At 47.8% G+C, this 18892-nt stretch overlaps 1 protein-coding gene across 1 annotated transcript; it reads right to left on the bottom strand.

Moving 5' to 3' along the window:
• Positions 1-353: 353 nt before the first annotated feature.
• On the bottom strand, positions 354-4568 carry LOC110486563 (uncharacterized). The gene is made up of 3 exons (XM_021558262.3): positions 1604-4568; positions 1068-1218; positions 354-777 (listed from the first exon to the last, which is right to left on the bottom strand). The coding sequence occupies exons 1-3, from the start codon at positions 2121-2123 to the stop codon at positions 657-659; spliced, it is 792 nt and encodes a 263-aa protein (XP_021413937.1). The 5' UTR covers positions 2124-4568; the 3' UTR covers positions 354-656.
• Between the last annotated feature and the right edge of the window lie 14324 nt (positions 4569-18892).

Below are 18892 nucleotides of genomic sequence, written 5' to 3'. Positions count from 1 at the left end.
GATGTGAATTGTTATTGACGCCCTCTCTCTGCTCAGCAGGAACTATCCTCAATGCTGCGTAGTTTTGTGGAAAATTCAAGCAATGGACAGTCAGATTTTTATAAGATTGATCACAGAATTGGGCTGGATGATCTCATTGGGTAATCAGAATGAAGACATACCCTATTGATTCATTACACAGATTAAATAACTGTTTACTGTGGTGTGTCACACTATATTTTTTGGTATGTGGTGCTACATGATCTGGGAAACTGAAAGCTGCTGGTGCTATGAACAGCCTGAGATGCTGTTTGTGACAACTAAAGTGACAAGACTGGTTTGCATGTTTTTGTGGAAAAGCACCAAACAAAAAGTAGCCAACTTCTTTTAAGCAAAGAATGAAAAAGATACAAAAAATAATAACCTTTACAAAGCATTGTCCAACTTGATATACAAAACCTCTCCAAAAAGCATTGTGAATCACAATTATGCATTTAGAAAACAATAGTCTATAAGTGCTCTGAAGCAGGAAAAGTGGCCTGGTCCCTTGTCCCAGTCTTTCTCCTTCTCTCTGGCTGGGCTTTTCCATTCCAAGAAGCTAGTCTCAGGACCAGGGTACACTATCCATCTGTCCACATCAAGCTCCTTCAGGTCCTGTTCTGTAGGTGGCCAGTGAGTTACACACAGCCTGCCTCAAATAGATTGACCAGCTCCTTACAGTCTGGGTCAATGAGGTCCACTGGCTTCTCCCCGTTCTCGTTCTCTGCAAATGCACTGGCACCAAGAGAGAGCAGGTAGCTAAGGAGGGACAAAATACAGTGTTGTTCAGCACAAGTCACATTCACACAAGGCATCTTCATTGTCTATATTCACACTGGCTATGAAATGCTGCATGTCTGGTTCAATCAGGTCACCGAGGTCAGTATGGTTAGCAAATCCCTACCTGCCTTTTGTCAGAAGAGTTATTTCTCAAAGAGGCAGCAACGTTGCATGATAGATCAATTGAATGTTGTGTTTTGTGGTCTCCGTACTGTAGGGAAATATTTCTGTGGACGTTTTATGAGTTTGTGTTTCATTTGTACACCAACCTGGCGATTTCGGGGAAGCCATCACTGCAGGCCATGTGCAGCGGCGTCCAGCCGTCCTCATCTCTCTGGTGGACATCAGCTCCATATCTCACCAGCAGCTTCACGCAATCCAGGTTCCCTGTGAGTACGGCCTCATGGAGTGCTGCCATACCTGTACACAGAGCACCATACATGGGCACAGTCAGAAGAGGGCTCAGCTGCACTGTACATACCCTTACACTGCTTTTCTGTCATTTCAACCCCTGCTTTTAACTTCAGAACTTTTCTGAACTTTCACTATGCATTTGTCAAACAATTATTTAGAGCCTTTATTCTTTTACTGGTTTAGAATATAAATAAATATTTGAGACCCTTTAACTTCTCAGTAGTTTTATATTTGTCAACACAATATCACTCCGAAAAAGAAGCAAGAAGCTGTTGTAGTTAGTGACTATATTTTCATGCAGACAGTTGTAGGTGCCATTGCCTGCTGTGGTAACTCCTGTCAATCTCTCAACACTTTTCCTCTGTCTTTATGTATTTGTAGATTCACTCACCAGATGGGAAGAGGGTATGCAGACGTACTTTCTTCGCTCTCATAAAGCGTCCAATCTGCTCCATCTCACCATGTCGGACAAGGTCCTGGAAGATAATGTCATTGGAGAAGTGTACAGCCCGGACTGGCTTGAGTGGTAGAGGTGCAGGAGTCTGCTGTGCAGGTATGTGTGCTGTGCGACGTGCAGCAGCACTGTAGCGTGTTCCTTTGCTGTAGGAAGGGGTGTAACTGGAACTGGTTTTGTGTGTAGGTGTGTAAAGTGATGGGGTGTAGCTTGTGGGGGTGTAGTGAGTTGAGCTGTACTTTGTTTGGGTATATGAAATGGGTGTGTATTTGGTGGGGGTGTAGTGCGTCGGTGTGTAATTGGTGGGGGTGTAGTGCGTAGGTGTGTAATTGCTGGGGGTGTAATGCGTAGGTGTGTAATTGCTGGGGGTGTAGTGTGTTGGTGTGTACGTCATTGGTGTGTACTGACTATATCGCGTGGTGTACGATGACACTGGTAGCTGGTAGCTATACTTCATCCCTGCGGTCAACACGGTTCTTCCTCCCCCTATGCGCTCAGCCCAGGAGGAGGGGTGGGAGAAATCCAAGAAAACTTTGCAATCCAGTCAGGGGAAACAAATTCCTTTGTCCTTTTCACGCTTATACTCCTTGACTTCTTTCTGATCCTTGAGTTTCCAACCAGAGTAGCACGGCTACTATCTCTGCAGAGTACCAAAACTTTCCCAAAGTCAATTCTCACTGGCCAAACTTCCTCTTTTTCCTCTGGATTTCTCCCTCGTGCCTCCTGTCTTGTTTCTCCAGTCCTTTTGTATGTCACTACAGTTTCCTCTGGCTTTGTTCAGGCTGGTGGTCTGATGGAGCAGGTGGGAGAGGGTCCCTATATACACTCTGGAGGGCTATTTTGGTGCCCGTCATCCCTCATATCGAGTGACTTTAGCTTGGAACGGAGTGGTCTCTGCCAGGCCAGGCTCCTCCCACTATGACCCCTGACACTGACACTGCCTCCACCCCTAACCCCATAGCACAAACACATTGGGGTCTTTATGGAGCTTGCCCAACATGCCTAATACCACATCACATCAAAATGTCCATGATCAACATCAGCAGAGGAACAAACTGTCATTAACAGTTGAGAGAAATGAAATGTTTACAGTTCAGTGTAGATGTGTTTTTATGGCCCCTGGGTTCAGGTCAGGCAGCCTTTTTTGGAATTTCACAAGCGACAGCACTGACACATGGTCATGGTGGTTAACAGTGTGAGAGTCACATGTCGAGTCACATGGCTTAAATGTGATTTTCAGAATTAGTTTGACATTTCGTTTTTGTTACTTTGGAAGGGTTCAAGAACTCTCACCTCAAAACAACAACCTGAATACTTGAACTATTTCAACAGAGGTAATGTACGAGAATTTAGGACACGTTATTTGACATTAAGAAAATAGCAGACAAACAAGGTCTTCAAAAGTTATTTTATTTGCCATGAAAGGATAACATACTTTTTGGTTGCTTGAACAACTACTGTATCTATTCTTATTGTGACAGGTCTTGAAACTTTGGAAGGATCAATATTTTGACCGTAGCATCTCTGCTATTAGAGCAAACAGTAACGCTATCACATGGTTGACATCTGATCTACACTCACTTGCCTGGACCCATTGGACTAATAGTATCTTGCCATACAGGACGTTCAGGAACTACTGGGCCAATAGTATCCAGCCATTCAGGGAGTTCAGTGCAGGAGCACAGTCTTGGCCAACAGTTGTGTCATAGGGACATAAATCTATGCTGCAAAATGTAACCCATTTCTCTAGATGGCATTAAAAGATCAGATGGTTTTGGTTTAAAAAAGAAGGCCCTTTACAGTGCAGTGATCTTTCAATCTGTGTGACCTTCAATCATATTGGAAAATCTGATTAGCTCAAATCCCAAAGCAATGTTTTGAAATGTAGTAAAGTTGGTACTGGGGTTACTCCATTTTCATGTCATATGATTTTGTGAGTTGGAAGTTGTGCGTGTGAACCGTGACAGCCGGGACATTGTGCCAGTGCCAGCTGTTCTCAGCAGACAGGCAGGAACTTCTAAGAGTAGCAGAGCTGGTTCAAGCTGGATTTCAAAGGCTTTGGACTTGGACATTTCACAGGAGCTGCTCTATGCTAGCTAACAGAAATAGCATGGCTACCATCCCACTGGTTTTCTCTTACCAAGGTCTCGCAGGGTAGACTTTACTGTGCCCTAAGGGGCAACCTTTATGGTTGACTAGAAACCACAACATAGGCCTCATCTTACTATCATACCTGTCTTGAGAAGCAGTACATTCTACCATAATGTACATCCTGTTATGTGTGTCCTGCATCTGTCATTAGGTACAATTCCACTATAAGGATCCACTGGCTCACTTACCGTCAAGATGTCAAGGCTTATGTTATATCTCATCATGGCAAATTGTATTACAATGAGGGAGGAGATATAAGCTTGTTGCAAAACCATCCTTCTTCTAGATCTACAATCTACAGTTGATTGTAATTAGGGGTATAATAGGCTTGTGTATTCAGTTACAAAGAAATGAAGTTACATACACCCATTAACTCCATCCATTACCTAACTGGAGGGGCCCTTTAAACTCATTATGATTATCCACATTGGGATTGGAACTGTATGGGTGACTTTACCTTCGGATTAGAACTGACCCCGGCCCTGAACATAAACCTTTTTTAGCCCTGCACTGTCTCCACCCAGCACAGCTGACCATTCTGCACCGAGGAGCTGGTGGAAAAGTCTTAGAGCTCATGTCTAGACAAATTTAAGTGAGAGTAATTTATAACCGCAGCTCGGGGAAGAGACTTTATGCACTGATTATCGAGTTCACCAGTCTCTCATAAAGAAGTGTGGTGAGAGGGTGGTGGAGTTCCATGAACTATGGTGCTACCCCTTCCCAAAGCCCCTACCCACCCAAGACTGAGATGGGCCTCATTTGGTGGGAGTTGTTTGTTTGTTGTCCTCTTGCATCACCCTTGGATACATGCCAAAAGGAGTGCTCACGTGATCTGTAGGGGTTGAATCACCCTCCATTCAGTGTGCTATACATAGATACAGGCCCACCTCCCGCATGCCTTATAGGGCACCTACAGTATTGCATATGGTCAATTACCACCAAGCAGTTCCATGTTAAAAGCTTCCTGGTGTGTGAATCGCTGTAGTGTTTCAAGTTAGTAATCACTATAGCAGTAGCGTATGTGGTGAGTGGGTCTGTGCATGGTGATGAGTGTAAGTGTGTGGTGTCAGTCGTGAGTGTGGGTGCATGTGTGTGTGTGTGAGAGAAGAGTGTCAGTGTGTGCCTGTAGGCATGGGAGCCTTAGTGGGTAGACACACACACACACACACACACACACACACACACACACACACACACACACGCACGCAATAACAGCAGCTAATGGGGATCCATAATAAATACCTGTGGATGAGCATAGAGTCCGTGCCGGTAGTACAGTGGTAGCTGTCTATTGAAAAGTCTTATGGCTTGGGGAAAGAACCTGTCTCTGAGCCTTTTGGTCCGAGACCCAATGCTTCGGTACCGCCTGCGGGACGGGAGCAGAGAGAAAAGTCCATGAGAAAAGAGAGAACAGTCCATGTTTTCCAATTGCAGCTGTGTCATGACTTTGGCAAAGCCTTTATGTATACAGTGCATTCGGAAAGTATTCAGACCCATTGACTTTTTCCACATTTTGTTACATTACTGCCTTATTCTATAATGGATAAAAAATATCTGTACCCACTGCAAAGTATTAGGATCCTTATAAGGACAGACCAAAGGATTAGGACACAGCCGAGGACAGACAGAGGCATCGTGATGTTAACAACCTGTCAAATAGGCTTATCATGTTGACCGGACAGCTATGGATTCCAAAACACTTTGATGTTGACTTTCATCAAGCTGGTGGCTGGATAGTTGGTGACTCACTCTCTAAGGTGAGATGAAACCATAGAAACCAGAACAGTGAAACAACCAATGTCAGCAAAGATTTCACAAGAATTCATAGAATATTGGCCTGTCCCCTGCTGCACTCCATTGTATGATTGACATACACATTATTTTCAGGATCATCCTTAGATATGAGCATACATACAGAGTGAACAAAACATTAGGAACACCTGCTCACTTACCAGGTGAGTCTAGGTGAAAGCTATGATCCCTTATTGATTTCACCTGTTAAATCCACTTCAATCAGTGTAGCTGAAAGGGAGGTGACCGGTTAAATAAGGATTTTTAAAACTTGAGACATTGTGTATGTATGCCATTCAAATGGTGAATGGGCAAGACAAAAGATTTAAGGTCATTTGAATGGGTATGGTAGTAGGTGCCAAGCACACCAGTTTGAGTGTGTCAAGAACTTCAACGCTTCTGGGTTTTTCATGTGCAACAGTTTCCTGTGTGTCAAGAATGGTCCACCACCCAAAGGACATCCAGTCAACTTGACACAACTGTGGGACGCATGGGAGTTAGCATGGGCCATCTTCCCCGTGGAACGCTTTCGACACCTTGTAGAGTCCATGCCCCGACGAATTTAGGCTGTTCTGAGGGAAAAAGGGTGTTCTAATGTTTTGTACACTCAGTGCATATTCTGAGTTTTGATTAATCTCCTAACAGATTTTGAGTAGGACTAGGGCATGGGGCTGTCTGCAAAATGCATACCTATTGCCAAGTTGGCAGACAGCATTCTTGTACTGATGATGGGGTGCCAGGTACCGCGTGCTTCCTGTGCATGGCGTGATGAGCCTCTTCTCAGAACAGCCTGGCCTGCTCCGGTCACATTGGTTGCAGCACTATGCTCTCATCAGGGGGGCCGAGACAGGGATCAGACTGACACACCTGGATTACTGGACAGTGAACACTGTGGGACTGGATCTCAGTCTGGATCCTCCAGGCCCAGTGGGAGATACACGCTCGGGCCGGCTGGATCCAGTTACGACACGTGTGGCTAGGCCAGAATAGGAAGCCTACATCTAAATCAGGAGCCAGTAATCCTCAGTCCTTGCACAGGGAGCCTCCACCATGCCAGCTGCAATCACCAGTAACAGTGGCAGAAGTGTGAGACTGAACTGACAGCAGACATGAGGTCATTTATAGCAGGGAAGTTTGCATGTTAGAAAAAGTGATGGGAAAGCGTGTCCATGACTTCTCGATTTTCCTCCAACAACTGGTTGAGCCACACATTTAGGGCCCTGAATATATCCCCCTAGAGTCGGTTGACGCCTCGGTGCATCAATCTAAGTGACATTTAAACAAAATCCCCATAAAAATCAGTCAGTTTAAGCTAGAGATCAGTTTTGCTTTGGATGCATCTCAATCTACCGCATCTGCCGATGTCGCACTTCCCCATCTGAAGTGAAAGGTGGCAGAGCTAGATTGGTCTTCTCATGAAAACGTCTGTAGCATCCCAACGGATAATACAAACTACTATGACCACTCTATGGAAATATCTCACGAGACTCTCACGAATACTATGGTGGTCTCAGTTTTGTTCTACGACACCCACAAGTGTCGTCAGGGGACTCGTCTCAAGTCAGTACCGTCGATGTGCCAACTTCAGTTTTTAGCGTCTGATCCGTTTGGGCTACAACGTGTCACAGGACTAGTCTGAAGGCAACAGAGACAGGGATCAGACTGACACACCTGGATTACTGGACAGTGAACACTGTGGGACTGGATCTCAGTCTGGATCCTCCAGGCCCAGTGGGAGATACACGCTCGGGCCGGCTGGATCCAGTTACGACACGTGTGGCTAGGCCAGAATAGGAAGCCTACATCTAAATCAGGAGCCAGTAATCCTCAGTCCTTGCACAGGGAGCCTCCACCATGCCAGCTGCAATCACCAGTAACAGTGGCAGAAGTGTGAGACTGAACTGACAGCAGACATGAGGTCATTTATAGCAGGGAAGTTTGCATGTTAGAAAAAGTGATGGGAAAGCGTGTCCATGACTTCTCGATTTTCCTCCAACAACTGGTTGAGCCACACATTTAGGGCCCTGAATATATCCCCCTAGAGTCGGTTGACGCATCGGTGCATCAATCTAAGTGACATTTAAACAAAATTCCCATAAAAATCAGTCAGTTTAAGCTAGAGATCAGTTTTGCTTTGGATGCATCTCAATCTACCGCATCTGCCGATGTCGCACTTCCCCATCTGAGGTGAAAGGTGGCAGAGCTAGATTGGTCTTCTCATGAAAACGTCTGTAGCATCCCAACGGATAATACAAACTACTATGACCACTCTATGGAAATATCTCACGAGACTCTCACGAATACTATGGTGGTCTCAGTTTTGTTCTACGACACCCACAAGTGTCGTCAGGGGACTCGTCTCAAGTCAGTACCGTCGATGTGCCAACTTCAGTTTTTAGCGTCTGATCCGTTTGGGCTACAACGTGTCACAGGACTAGTCTGAAGGCAACAGGTACAGGTTTAAAACATTAATGGAAGTATGGAGGTAGTTTTGTGCCTACTCAAAAAATATATACATATGTCTAAAAAATATATACAGTACCAGTTAAATGTTTAGACACACCTACTCATTCAAGGGTTTTTCTTAATTTTTGTAGAAAATTGTAGAACAATGAAACTATGAAATAACAGATACAAAATATATTTTATTCTTTTTTTTTTATTTTACCCCTTTTTCATGGTATCCAATTGTTGTAGTAGCTACTATCTTGTCTCATTGCTACAACTCCCGTACGGGCTCGGGAGAGACGAAGGCTGAAAGTCATGCGTCCTCCGATACACAACCCAGCCAGCCGTACTGCTTCTTAACACAGCGCACATCCAACCCGGAAGCCAGCCGCACCAATGTGTCGGAGGCAACCGTGCAACCTGGCAACCTTGGCAACCTTGGCTAGCGCGCACTGCGCCCGGCCCTCCACAGGAGTTGCTGGTGCGCGATGAGACAAGGAGATCCCTACCGACCAATCCCTCCCTAACCCGGACGACGCTAGGCCAATTGGCGTCGCCCCACGGACCTCCCGGTCGGTTACGACAGAGCCTGGGCGCGAACCCAGGGACTCTGATGGCACAGCTGGCGCTGCAGTACAGCGCCCTTAACCACTGCGCCGCTCTGGCTGCTCCATGCTGACCGGCGGCTCTGGCTGCTCCATGCTGACCGGCGGCTCTGGCTGCTCCATGCAAACTGGCGGCTCCTTGCAGACTGGCAGCTCTGGCGGCTCCTTGCAGACTGGCAGCTCCTTGCAGACTGGCAGCTCCTTGCAGACTGGCAGCTCTGGCTGCTCCTTGCAGACTGGCAGCTCTGGCAGCGCTGAACAGGCGGGAGACTCCGGCCGCGCTGTAGAGGAGGACGGCTCGAACTGTGCTGGACAGGCGGGAGACTCCGGCAGCGCTGTAGAGGAGGAAGGCTCTGGCAGCGCTAGACAGGCGGGAGACTCCGGCAGCGCTGTAGAGGAAGGCTCTGACAGCGCTAGACAGGCGGGAGACTCCGGCAGCGCTGGAGAGGAGGAAGGCTCTGGCAGCGCTGGACAGGCGAAGCGCACTGAAGGCCTGGTGCGTGGTGCTGGCACTGGTAGTACTGGGCCGAGGACACGCACAGGAAGCCTGGTGCGGGGAGCTGCCACACACGCTGGTGTGTGGAGGTGGCACAGGATGGACCGGACCGTGAAGGCGTACTGGAGATCTTGAGAGCAGGGCTGGCACCAACCGCCCTGGCTGGATCTTCACCCTAGCCCGGCAGATGTGAGGAGCTGAGATGTAGCGTACCGGGCTAAGCATGCGTACTGGGGACACCGTGCGTGCCACCGCATAACACGGTGCCTGACCAGTACCACACCCGCCACGGTTAGCACTGCTATGCGCACTGTAGCGCTGAGCTGGCACAGGACGTGCAAGGCTAGGGAGGTGCACAGGAGGCCTGGTGCGTGAGGCTGGCACAATCATCACCAGCCGACTAACACGCACCTCAGGACGAGTATGGAGAGCTGACCCAGGTGCCATCAAATCCCCGACACGCTCCGTCGGACGAATTCCGTACCTCATGCACCAACACAGCAACTCCCTCATAACTCTCTCCTCCAATTTCCCCATTAACTCCTTCACAGTCTCAGCTTCGCTCACCTCCAACACCAGCTCTGGTTCTGGTTTCCTCCTTGGCTCCTTACGATAAACAGGGGGAGTTGGCTCAGGTCTGACTCCTGACTCTGCCACACTCTCCCTGTGCCCCCCCCAATAAATTTTTGGGGCTGACTCTCGGGCTTCCATCCGCGCCGCCGTGTTCTTCTCTCCAACTCCATTCTCCTATAACCCTCTTCGCACTGCTCCAGCAAATCCCAGGCGGGCTCCGGCACTCTTCCTGGGTCGACCGCCCACCTGTCTATTTCCTCCCAAGTCGTATAATCCAGACTTCGTTGCTCCTGCTGCCGCTGCCTGTCACCGCGCCGCTTGGTCCTTTTGTGGTGGGTGATTCTGTTACGGTTTTCTTTCTCCTCTTCCTCTGAAGAGGAGGTGTAGCAGGGATCGGACCAAAATGCAGAGTGGTTATTTGAATACATCTTTAATAAAGATGAAAACACGAACAGTACACAAAAACAATAAACGTGAAAAAACCTAAACAGCCTATCTGGTGCAAACAAGCACAGAGACAGGAACAATAACCCACGAAACACTCAAAGAATATGGCTGCCTAAATATGGTTCCCAATCAGAGACAACGATAAACACCTGCCTGTGAGAACCACTTCAGGCAACCATAGACTTTCTAGACAACCCCACCATACCACAATCCCAATACCTACAAAAACCCCAAGACAAAACACACCACATAATTAACCCATGTCACACCCTGGCCTGACCAAAATAATAAAGAAAACACAAAATACTAAGACCAGGGCGTGACAGACGTATCACTGCAGAATGCTGTTGTAGCCATGATGGTTAACTCTGCCTCACAGATAGTGTCACCAGCAAAGCACCCCCACACCATCACACCTCCTCATCCATGCTTCACGGTGGGAACTACACATGCAGAGATCATGCGTCAACCGACTTTGCGTCTCACAAATACACGGAGGTTGTAACCAAAAATCTCAAACTTGGACTCATCAGACCAAAGGACAGATTTCCACCAGTCTAATGACCATTGGTGTGTTTCTTGGCCCAAGCAAGTCTCTTCTTATTATTGGTGTCCTTTAATAGTGGTTTCTGTGCAGCACTTCGACCATGAGGGCCGGATTCACACAGTCTGCTCTGAATAGTTGATGTTGAGATGTGTCTGTTACTTGAACTCTGTGAAGCATTTATTTGGCCTGCAATTGGAGGTGCAGTTAACTCTAATGAACTTATCCTCTGCAGCAGATTTAACTCTGGGTCTTCCTTTCCTGTGGTGGTCCTCATGAGAGCCAGTCTCATCATAGCTCCTGATTTTTTTTGCTACTGAACTTGAAGAAACTTTCAAAGATTTTGACGTTTTCCGCATTGACTGACCTTCATGTCATAAAGTAATGATTGACTGTTGTTTCTCTTTGCTTATTTGAGCTGTTCTTGTCATAATATGGACTTAATAAGGCTATCTTATGTATACCACACTTACCTTCTCACAACACAACTGATTGGCTCAAATGCATTAAGAAGGAAAGAAATTCCACAAATTAACTTTTAACAAGGCACACCTGTTAATAGAAATGCATTCCAAATGACTACCTCATGAAGCTGGTTGAGAGAATGTCAATAGTGTGTTAAGCTGTCATCAAGACAAGGGGTGGCTACTTTGAAGAATCTGAAATATAAAATATATTTTGATTTGTTAAAAAAAATGGTTACTTTATGATTCTAAATGTGTTATTTCATAGTTGTGATGTCTTCACTATTATTCTACAATGTAGAAAATAGAACAAATAAAGAAAAACCCTTCAATGAGTAGGTGTGTCCAAACTTTTGACTGGTACTGTATATACATATTTCCTGAGCTTTCTTATATCTCCTAGATATAGGACAGACACTTCAAAATCATCTTCCCTATGATTTATTTTTGGTTGTCTTTTTTGCCATTTATGAATGTGTTACTCAATGTGTGTCTGTGGGTGGTAGTAAAGGCCAAATAATTTGTTTATATTTCTTTTTCATACCTAAAGGGTTCCTAAAACTCTAAATCAAATACCTAAATGATCCATGGTATGACCATCTTAACACAATTCCATATGTCATCTTAAATTAAACAGCACGATCATTACACAGGTGCACCTTGCATGCTGACTTCAGGAATGTCCACCAGAGCTGTTGTCAGAGAGTTGAATGTTAATTTCTCTACCATAAACTGCCTCCAACCGCAGACCACGTGTAACCACGCCAGCCCAGGACCTCCACATCCGGCTTCTTCACCTGTATCATCTGAGACCAGCCACCCGGACTGCCATTCATGCCATTCAGCCGTGCCATTCATCCGCCGCCATCACCTCAAGGTTTCTGTTACGGTGAGTGAATGAGGACCCAAAAGCGAACTAACTTAAACAGAGCTTCTTTAATAACCAAACATAGGTAGGCTCAGATAGACCGGCAGATTCCGACAGGACAGGACAAGGTTACAGCAAACATGACGATAGTCTGGCTCAGGCATGAAACACAACAAACAAGAATCCGACAAGGACAGGAACAGAAACAGAGAGAGATATAGGGACCTAATCAGAGGGAAAAAGGGAACAGGTGGGAAACGGGGTGAATGGGTAGTCAGAGGAGACAAGGAACAGCTGGGGGAAAGCGGGGGAGAAAAGGTAACCTAACAACGACCAGCAGAGGGAGACAGGGTGAAGGGAAAGGACAGAAACACACAACATGACAATACATGACAGTACCCCCCCACTCACCGAGCGCCTCCTGGCGCACTCGAGGAGGAAACCTGGCGGCAACGGAGGAAATCCTCGATCAGCGCACGGTCCAGCACGTCCCGAGAGGGAACCCAACTCCTCTCCTCAGGACCGTACCCCTCCCAATCAACGAGGTACTGGTGACCACGGCCCCGAGGACGCATGTCCAAAATCCTGCGGACCCTGTAGATGGGTGCGCCCTCGACAAGGATGGGGGGGGGGGGGGAGAGACGAGCGGGGGCGCGAAGAACGGGCTTAATACCGGAGACATGGAAGACCGGGTGGACGCGACGAAGGTATCGCGGAAGAAGAAGTCGAACTGCGACAGGATTAATGACCCGAGAAATACGGAACGGACCAATGAACCGCGGGGTCAACTTGCGAGAAGCCGTCTTAAGGGGAAGGTTCTGAGTGGAGAGCCAAACTCTCTGACCGCGACAATATCTAGGACTCTTAGTTCTACGCTTATTAGCAGCCCTCACAGTCTGCGTCCTATAACGGCAAAGTGCAGACCTGACCCTCTTCCAGGTGCGCTCGCAACGTTGGACAAAAGCCTGAGCGGAGGGGACGCTGGACTCGGCGAACTGAGATGAGAACAGCGGAGGCTGGTACCCGAGACTACTCTGAAAAGGAGATAGCCCGGTCGCAGACGAAGGAAGCGAGTTGTGGGCGTATTCTGCCCAGGGGAGCTGTTCTGACCAAGACGCAGGGTTGCGAAAAGAAAGACTGCGTAAGATGCGACCAATAGTCTGATTGGCCCGTTCTGCTTGACCGTTAGACTGGGGGTGAAAGCCGGAAGAGAGACTGACGGAAGCCCCAATCAAACGGCAAAACTCCCTCCAAAATTGAGACGTGAATTGCGGACCTCTGTCCGAAACGACGTCTGACGGAAGGCCATGAATTCTGAAAACATTCTCGATGATGATTTGTGCCGTCTCTTTAGCAGAAGGAAGCTTAGCAAGGGGAATGAAATGAGCCGCCTTAGAGAACCTATCGACAACCGTAAGAATAACAGTCTTCCCCGCTGACGAAGGCAGTCCGGTGACAAAATCTAAGGCGATGTGAGACCACGGTCGAGAGGGAATGGGAAGCGGCCTGAGACGGCCGGCAGGAGGGGAGTTACCGGACTTAGTCTGCGCGCAGACCGAACAAGCAGCCACGAAACAACGCGTGTCATGCTCCCGGGTGGGCCACCAAAAACGCTGGCGAATGGAAGCAAGCGTACCCCGAACGCCAGGGTGGCCGGCTAACTTGGCAGAGTGAGCCCACTGAAGAACGGCCAGACGAGTAGGAACGGGAACGAAAAGAAGGTTCCTAGGACAAGCGCGCGGCGACGGAGTGTGAGTGAGCGCTTGCTTTACCTGCCTCTCAATTCCCCAGACAGTCAACCCGACAACACGCCCCTCAGGGAGAATCCCCTCGGGGTCAGTGGAGGCTACTGAAGAACTGAAGAGACGAGATAAAGCATCAGGCTTGGTGTTCTTAGAGCCCGGACGATAAGAAATCACGAACTCGAAACGAGCGAAAAACAGCGCCCAACGCGCCTGACGCGCATTAAGTCGTTTGGCAGAACGGATGTACTCAAGGTTCCTATGGTCAGTCCAAACGACAAAAGGAACGGTCGCCCCCTCCAACCACTGTCGCCATTCGCCTAGGGCTAACCGGATGGCGAGCAGTTCGCGGTTTCCCACATCATAGTTACGTTCCGACGGGGACAGGCGATGAGAAAAATACGCGCATGGGTGGACCTTGTCGTCAGAGAGGGAGCGCTGAGAAAGAATGGCTCCCACGCCCACCTCTGACGCGTCAACCTCGACAACGAACTGTCTAGAGACGTCAGGTGTAACAAGGATAGGAGCGGATGTAAAACGATTCTTGAGGAGATCAAAAGCTCCCTGGGCGGAAACGGACCACTTAAAGCACGTCTTGACAGAAGTAAGGGCTGTGAGAGGAGCTGCCACCTGACCGAAATTACGGATGAAACGACGATAGAAGTTCGCGAAGCCGAGAAAGCGCTGCAGCTCGACGCGTGACTTAGGGGCGGGCCAATCAATGACAGCTTGGACCTTAGCGGGATCCATCTTAATGCCTTCAGCGGAAATAACAGAACCGAGAAATGTGACGGAGGAGGCATGAAAAGTGCACTTCTCAGCCTTCACAAAAAGACAATTCTCTAAAAGGCGCTGGAGGACACGTCGAACGTGCTGAACATGAATCTGGAGTGACGGTGAAAAAATCAGGATATCGTCAAGGTAAACGAAAACAAAGATGTTCAGCATGTCTCTCAGGACATCATTGACTAATGCCTGAAAGACAGCTGGAGCGTTAGCGAGGCCGAAAGGAAGAACCCGGTATTCAAAGTGCCCTAACGGAGTGTTAAACGCCGTCTTCCACTCGTCCCCCTCCCTGATGCGCACGAGATGGTAAGCGTTACGAAGGTCCAACTTAGTGAAAAACCTGGCTCCCTGCAGGATCTCGAAGGCTGAGGACATAAGAGGAAGCGGATAACGATTCTTAACTGTTATGTCATTCAGCCCTCGATAATCTATGCAGGGGCGCAGAGACCCATCCTTCTTCTTGACAAAAAAAAACCCCGCTCCGGCGGGAGAGGAGGAGGGGACTATGGTACCGGCGTCAAGAGCTACAGACAAATAATCCTCGAGAGCCTTACGTTCGGGAGCCGACAGAGAGTATAGTCTACCCCGGGGGGGAGTGGTTCCCGGAAGGAGATCAATACTACAATCATACGACCGGTGTGGAGGAAGAGAGGTGGCCCTGGACCGACTGAACACTGTGCGCAGATCGTGATATTCCTCCGGCACCCCTGTCAAATCACCAGGCTCCTCCTGTGAAGAAGAGACAGAGGAAACAGGAGGGATAGCAGACATTAAACATTTCACATGACAAGAGACGTTCCAGGAGAGGATAGAATTACTAGACCAATTAATGGAAGGATTATGACAAACTAGCCAGGGATGGCCCAAAACAACAGGTGTAAAAGGTGAACGAAAAATCAAAAAAGAAATGGTTTCGCTATGATTACCAGAAACAGTGAGGGTTAAAGGTAGCGTCTCACGCTGAATCCTGGGGAGAGGACTACCATCCAGGGCGAACAAGGCCGTGGACTCCCTTAACTGTCTGAGAGGAATGTCATGTTCCCGAGCCCAGGTCTCGTCCATAAAACAGCCCTCCGCCCCAGAGTCTATTAAGGCACTGCAGGAAGCTGACGAACCGGTCCAGCGTAGATGGACCGACAAGGTAGTGCAGGATCTTGAAGGAGAGACAGGAGTAGTAGCGCTCACCAGTAGCCCTCCGCTTACTGATGAGCTCTGGCTTTTACTGGACATGAAGTGACAAAATGACCCGCAGAACCGCAATAGAGACAGAGGCGGTTGGTGATTCTCCGTTCCCTCTCCTTAGTCGAGATGCGGATACCTCCCAGCTGCATAGGCTCAGCTCCCGAGCCGGCAGAGGAAGATGGTAGTGATGCGGAGAGGGGGGCAACGGAGAACGCGAGCTCCTTTCCACGAGCTCGGTGACGAAGATCAACCCGTCGCTCAATGCGAATAGCGAGTTCAATCAAGGAATCCACGCTGGAAGGAACCTCCCGGGAGAGAATCTCATCCTTTACCTCTGCGCGGAGACCCTCCAGAAGACGAGCGAGCAAAGCCGGCTCGTTCCAGCCACTGGAGGCAGCAAGAGTGCGAAACTCAATAGAGTAGTCTGTTATGGATCGATTGCCTTGACATAGGGAAGACAGGGCCCTGGAAGCCTCCTCCCCAAAAACAGATCGATCAAAAACCCGTATCATCTCCTCCTTAAAGTCCTGATACTGGTTAGTACACTCAGCCCTTGCCTCCCAGATTGCCGTGCCCCACTCACGAGCCCGTCCAGTAAGGAGAGATATGACGTAGGCGACACGAGCAGTGCTCCTGGCGTAAGTGTTGGGCTGGAGAGAAAACACAATATCACACTGGGTGAGGAACGAGCGGCATTCAGTGGGCTCCCCAGAGTAACACGGCGGGTTATTGATTCTGGGCTCCGGAGATTCGAAAGCCCTGGAAGTGGCCGGTGGATCGAGGCGGAGATGGTGAACCTGTTCTGTGAGGTTGGAGACTTGGGTGGCCAGGGTCTCAACGGCATGTCGAGCAGCAGACAATTCCTGCTCGTGTCTGCCTAGCATCGCTCCCTGGATCTCGACGGCTGAGTGGAGAGGATCCGAAGTCGCTGGGTCCATTCTTGGTCGGATTCTTCTGTTACGGTGAGTGAATGAGGACCCAAAAGCGAACTAACTTAAACAGAGCTTCTTTAATAACCAAACATAGGTAGGCTCAGATAGACCGGCAGATTCCGACAGGACAGGACAAGGTTACAGCAAACATGACGATAGTCTGGCTCAGGCATGAAACACAACAAACAAGAATCCGACAAGGACAGGAACAGAAACAGAGAGAGATATAGGGACCTAATCAGAGGGAAAAAGGGAACAGGTGGGAAACGGGGTGAATGGGTAGTCAGAGGAGACAAGGAACAGCTGGGGGAAAGCGGGGGAGAAAAGGTAACCTAACAACGACCAGCAGAGGGAGACAGGGTGAAGGGAAAGGACAGAAACACACAACATGACAATACATGACAGTTTCATAATGATAATGCACGGCCCCATGTCGCAAAGATCTGTACACAATTCCTGGTAGCTGAAAATGTCCCAGTTCTTCCATGGCCTGCATAGTCACCAGATATGTCACCTATTGAGCATATTTGGGATGCTCTGGATTGACATGTAAGACGGCGTGTTCAATTTCCTTCCCGCCAATATCCAGCCATTGAAGAGAAGTGGGACTATTCCACAGGCCACAAACAACAGCCTGATCAACTCTGTGCGAAGGAGACGTGCTGCATGAGGCAAATGGAGGTCACACCAGATAATGACTGGTTTTGTAATCCACACACCTACTTTTTTTTAAGGTATCTGTGGACCAACAGATGCATATCAGTATTCCCAGTCATAGATTAGGGCCTAATGAATGTATTTCAATTGACTGATTTACTTATATGAACTGTAACTCAGTAATATCTTTGAAATTGTTGCATGTTGCGTTTTACATGTTTGTTCAGTGTTGATGAAAAGCCGAAATCAGTATGAGATGCTGGTATTTTAAAGCATACTTCATTTTCGGAATATCACATACTCTCAAACGTTCTATTTTCAAATACTCAATTGGAATACAAGTACACATATTCAGACACGGCCATCCTCTTTTCTGGTTTGAAGAGTTTACAGGATTGTAATAATCAAGGCCAAAGGTACCCTGGATATGTGACCCTTCTCACAGCCCATGGAAGTGGTGACCGACAGTTACACCTACATTTCTGTGCCTTCATTGTAGGCATCAACTATTGCAAAACATGGAGGCTACAAAGTTAGCTGTGCATCACATAATGTGGCACATTTCCATTGACTGCTTATCAGCGCTGCCCTCTATGCGTGTCTTTGAACATGCTGTGGCAGGCATCCACAAACGGTTGATCTGACAGCTTTCAGAGCCTCTAATCTGAGCCTTGCTCCTAGCACGGACGGCAGACCACCCCAAACTAAATCAGGCTATTTGCTCTGCAAATGGGAGCGTCCGGCGTCCACCACCTGGCCCGAGATGTATGGCATGGCCATCATGGTTCCCATGCCTCTGGACTCTAGAGTTGCTGAGCCCTCAAGGCACAAGGGCATAGTTTCCATGGGAATTGGTCAATATTTTCTTACAGAGAGAAGACCAAAATAGTGTTGCCCGGAAAAGTATCAATGATAAATTAATTTATTTGACTTTCAGTGTTGCCTTTGCTTATTTTAAGTTGACATAAAAGAGACAGGAAAGTTACGGCATGTTTAACAGCACAGTACTTTGGCTTGGATGCACTTCAATTGTGAACATTTTGCCTGAAAACTATTATAGGTAGACTTATCATATGATGTGCTCAGACCCAGAGAAAGTAAGACACACATCTTCAAGAACACAAACAGTAGGCCTGTTGCTGCACCCATCACACAAGGAGGGCACCATGGAAATTCCAAGGCTATATTTAGTTGGGGCTCAGTTTTAAATAACATCCTTTCTGTGTAAACGCACTAATCAATTTAAAAGTCAAGGCTCCAAAGATTGTTGGAGAGTATTCCTTGAGGTAATTTAAGCTGAAAGAAAGAGTTAGAATTGTGACTATTTGTGGTCACAATTCATGGCTGAAATATATCACCTTGACTTTCAGGGAGTTTCACTGGTACTCTGAAGTGTATGCCTATACCATGGTCTGAACAATGGTTTAGAGCAGGCTATTAGACATGAGCCTATGCTTGATACATGGATATATAGTTCATGCTAATTATGATCACATAGATTAATGCAGATGTTTCTGACCACGACTCCATTTTGTTGCTC

The sequence above is a fragment of the Oncorhynchus mykiss genome, chromosome 13, assembly GCF_057628025.1.
Source record: "Oncorhynchus mykiss isolate SJ-2025 chromosome 13, ASM5762802v1, whole genome shotgun sequence".
In the NCBI taxonomy this organism is placed as follows: domain Eukaryota; kingdom Metazoa; phylum Chordata; class Actinopteri; order Salmoniformes; family Salmonidae; genus Oncorhynchus; species Oncorhynchus mykiss.
This window is presented reverse-complemented; position numbering and strand designations above follow the sequence as displayed.

What these genes read in the sequence shown, in the direction of transcription:
- LOC110486563 (XM_021558262.3), bottom strand. Translation starts at nt 2,123, where the DNA reads ATGAAGTATAGCTACCAGCTACCAGTGTCATCGTACACCACGCGATAT. An exon ending in GCATACCCTCTTCCCATCTG is followed by an intron (nt 1,219 to 1,603) that starts GTGAGTGAATCT and finishes CTCTGTGTACAG; the next exon opens with GTATGGCAGCACTCCATGAG. An exon ending in GGCTTCCCCGAAATCGCCAG is followed by an intron (nt 778 to 1,067) that starts GTTGGTGTACAA and finishes GTCCCTCCTTAG; the next exon opens with CTACCTGCTCTCTCTTGGTG.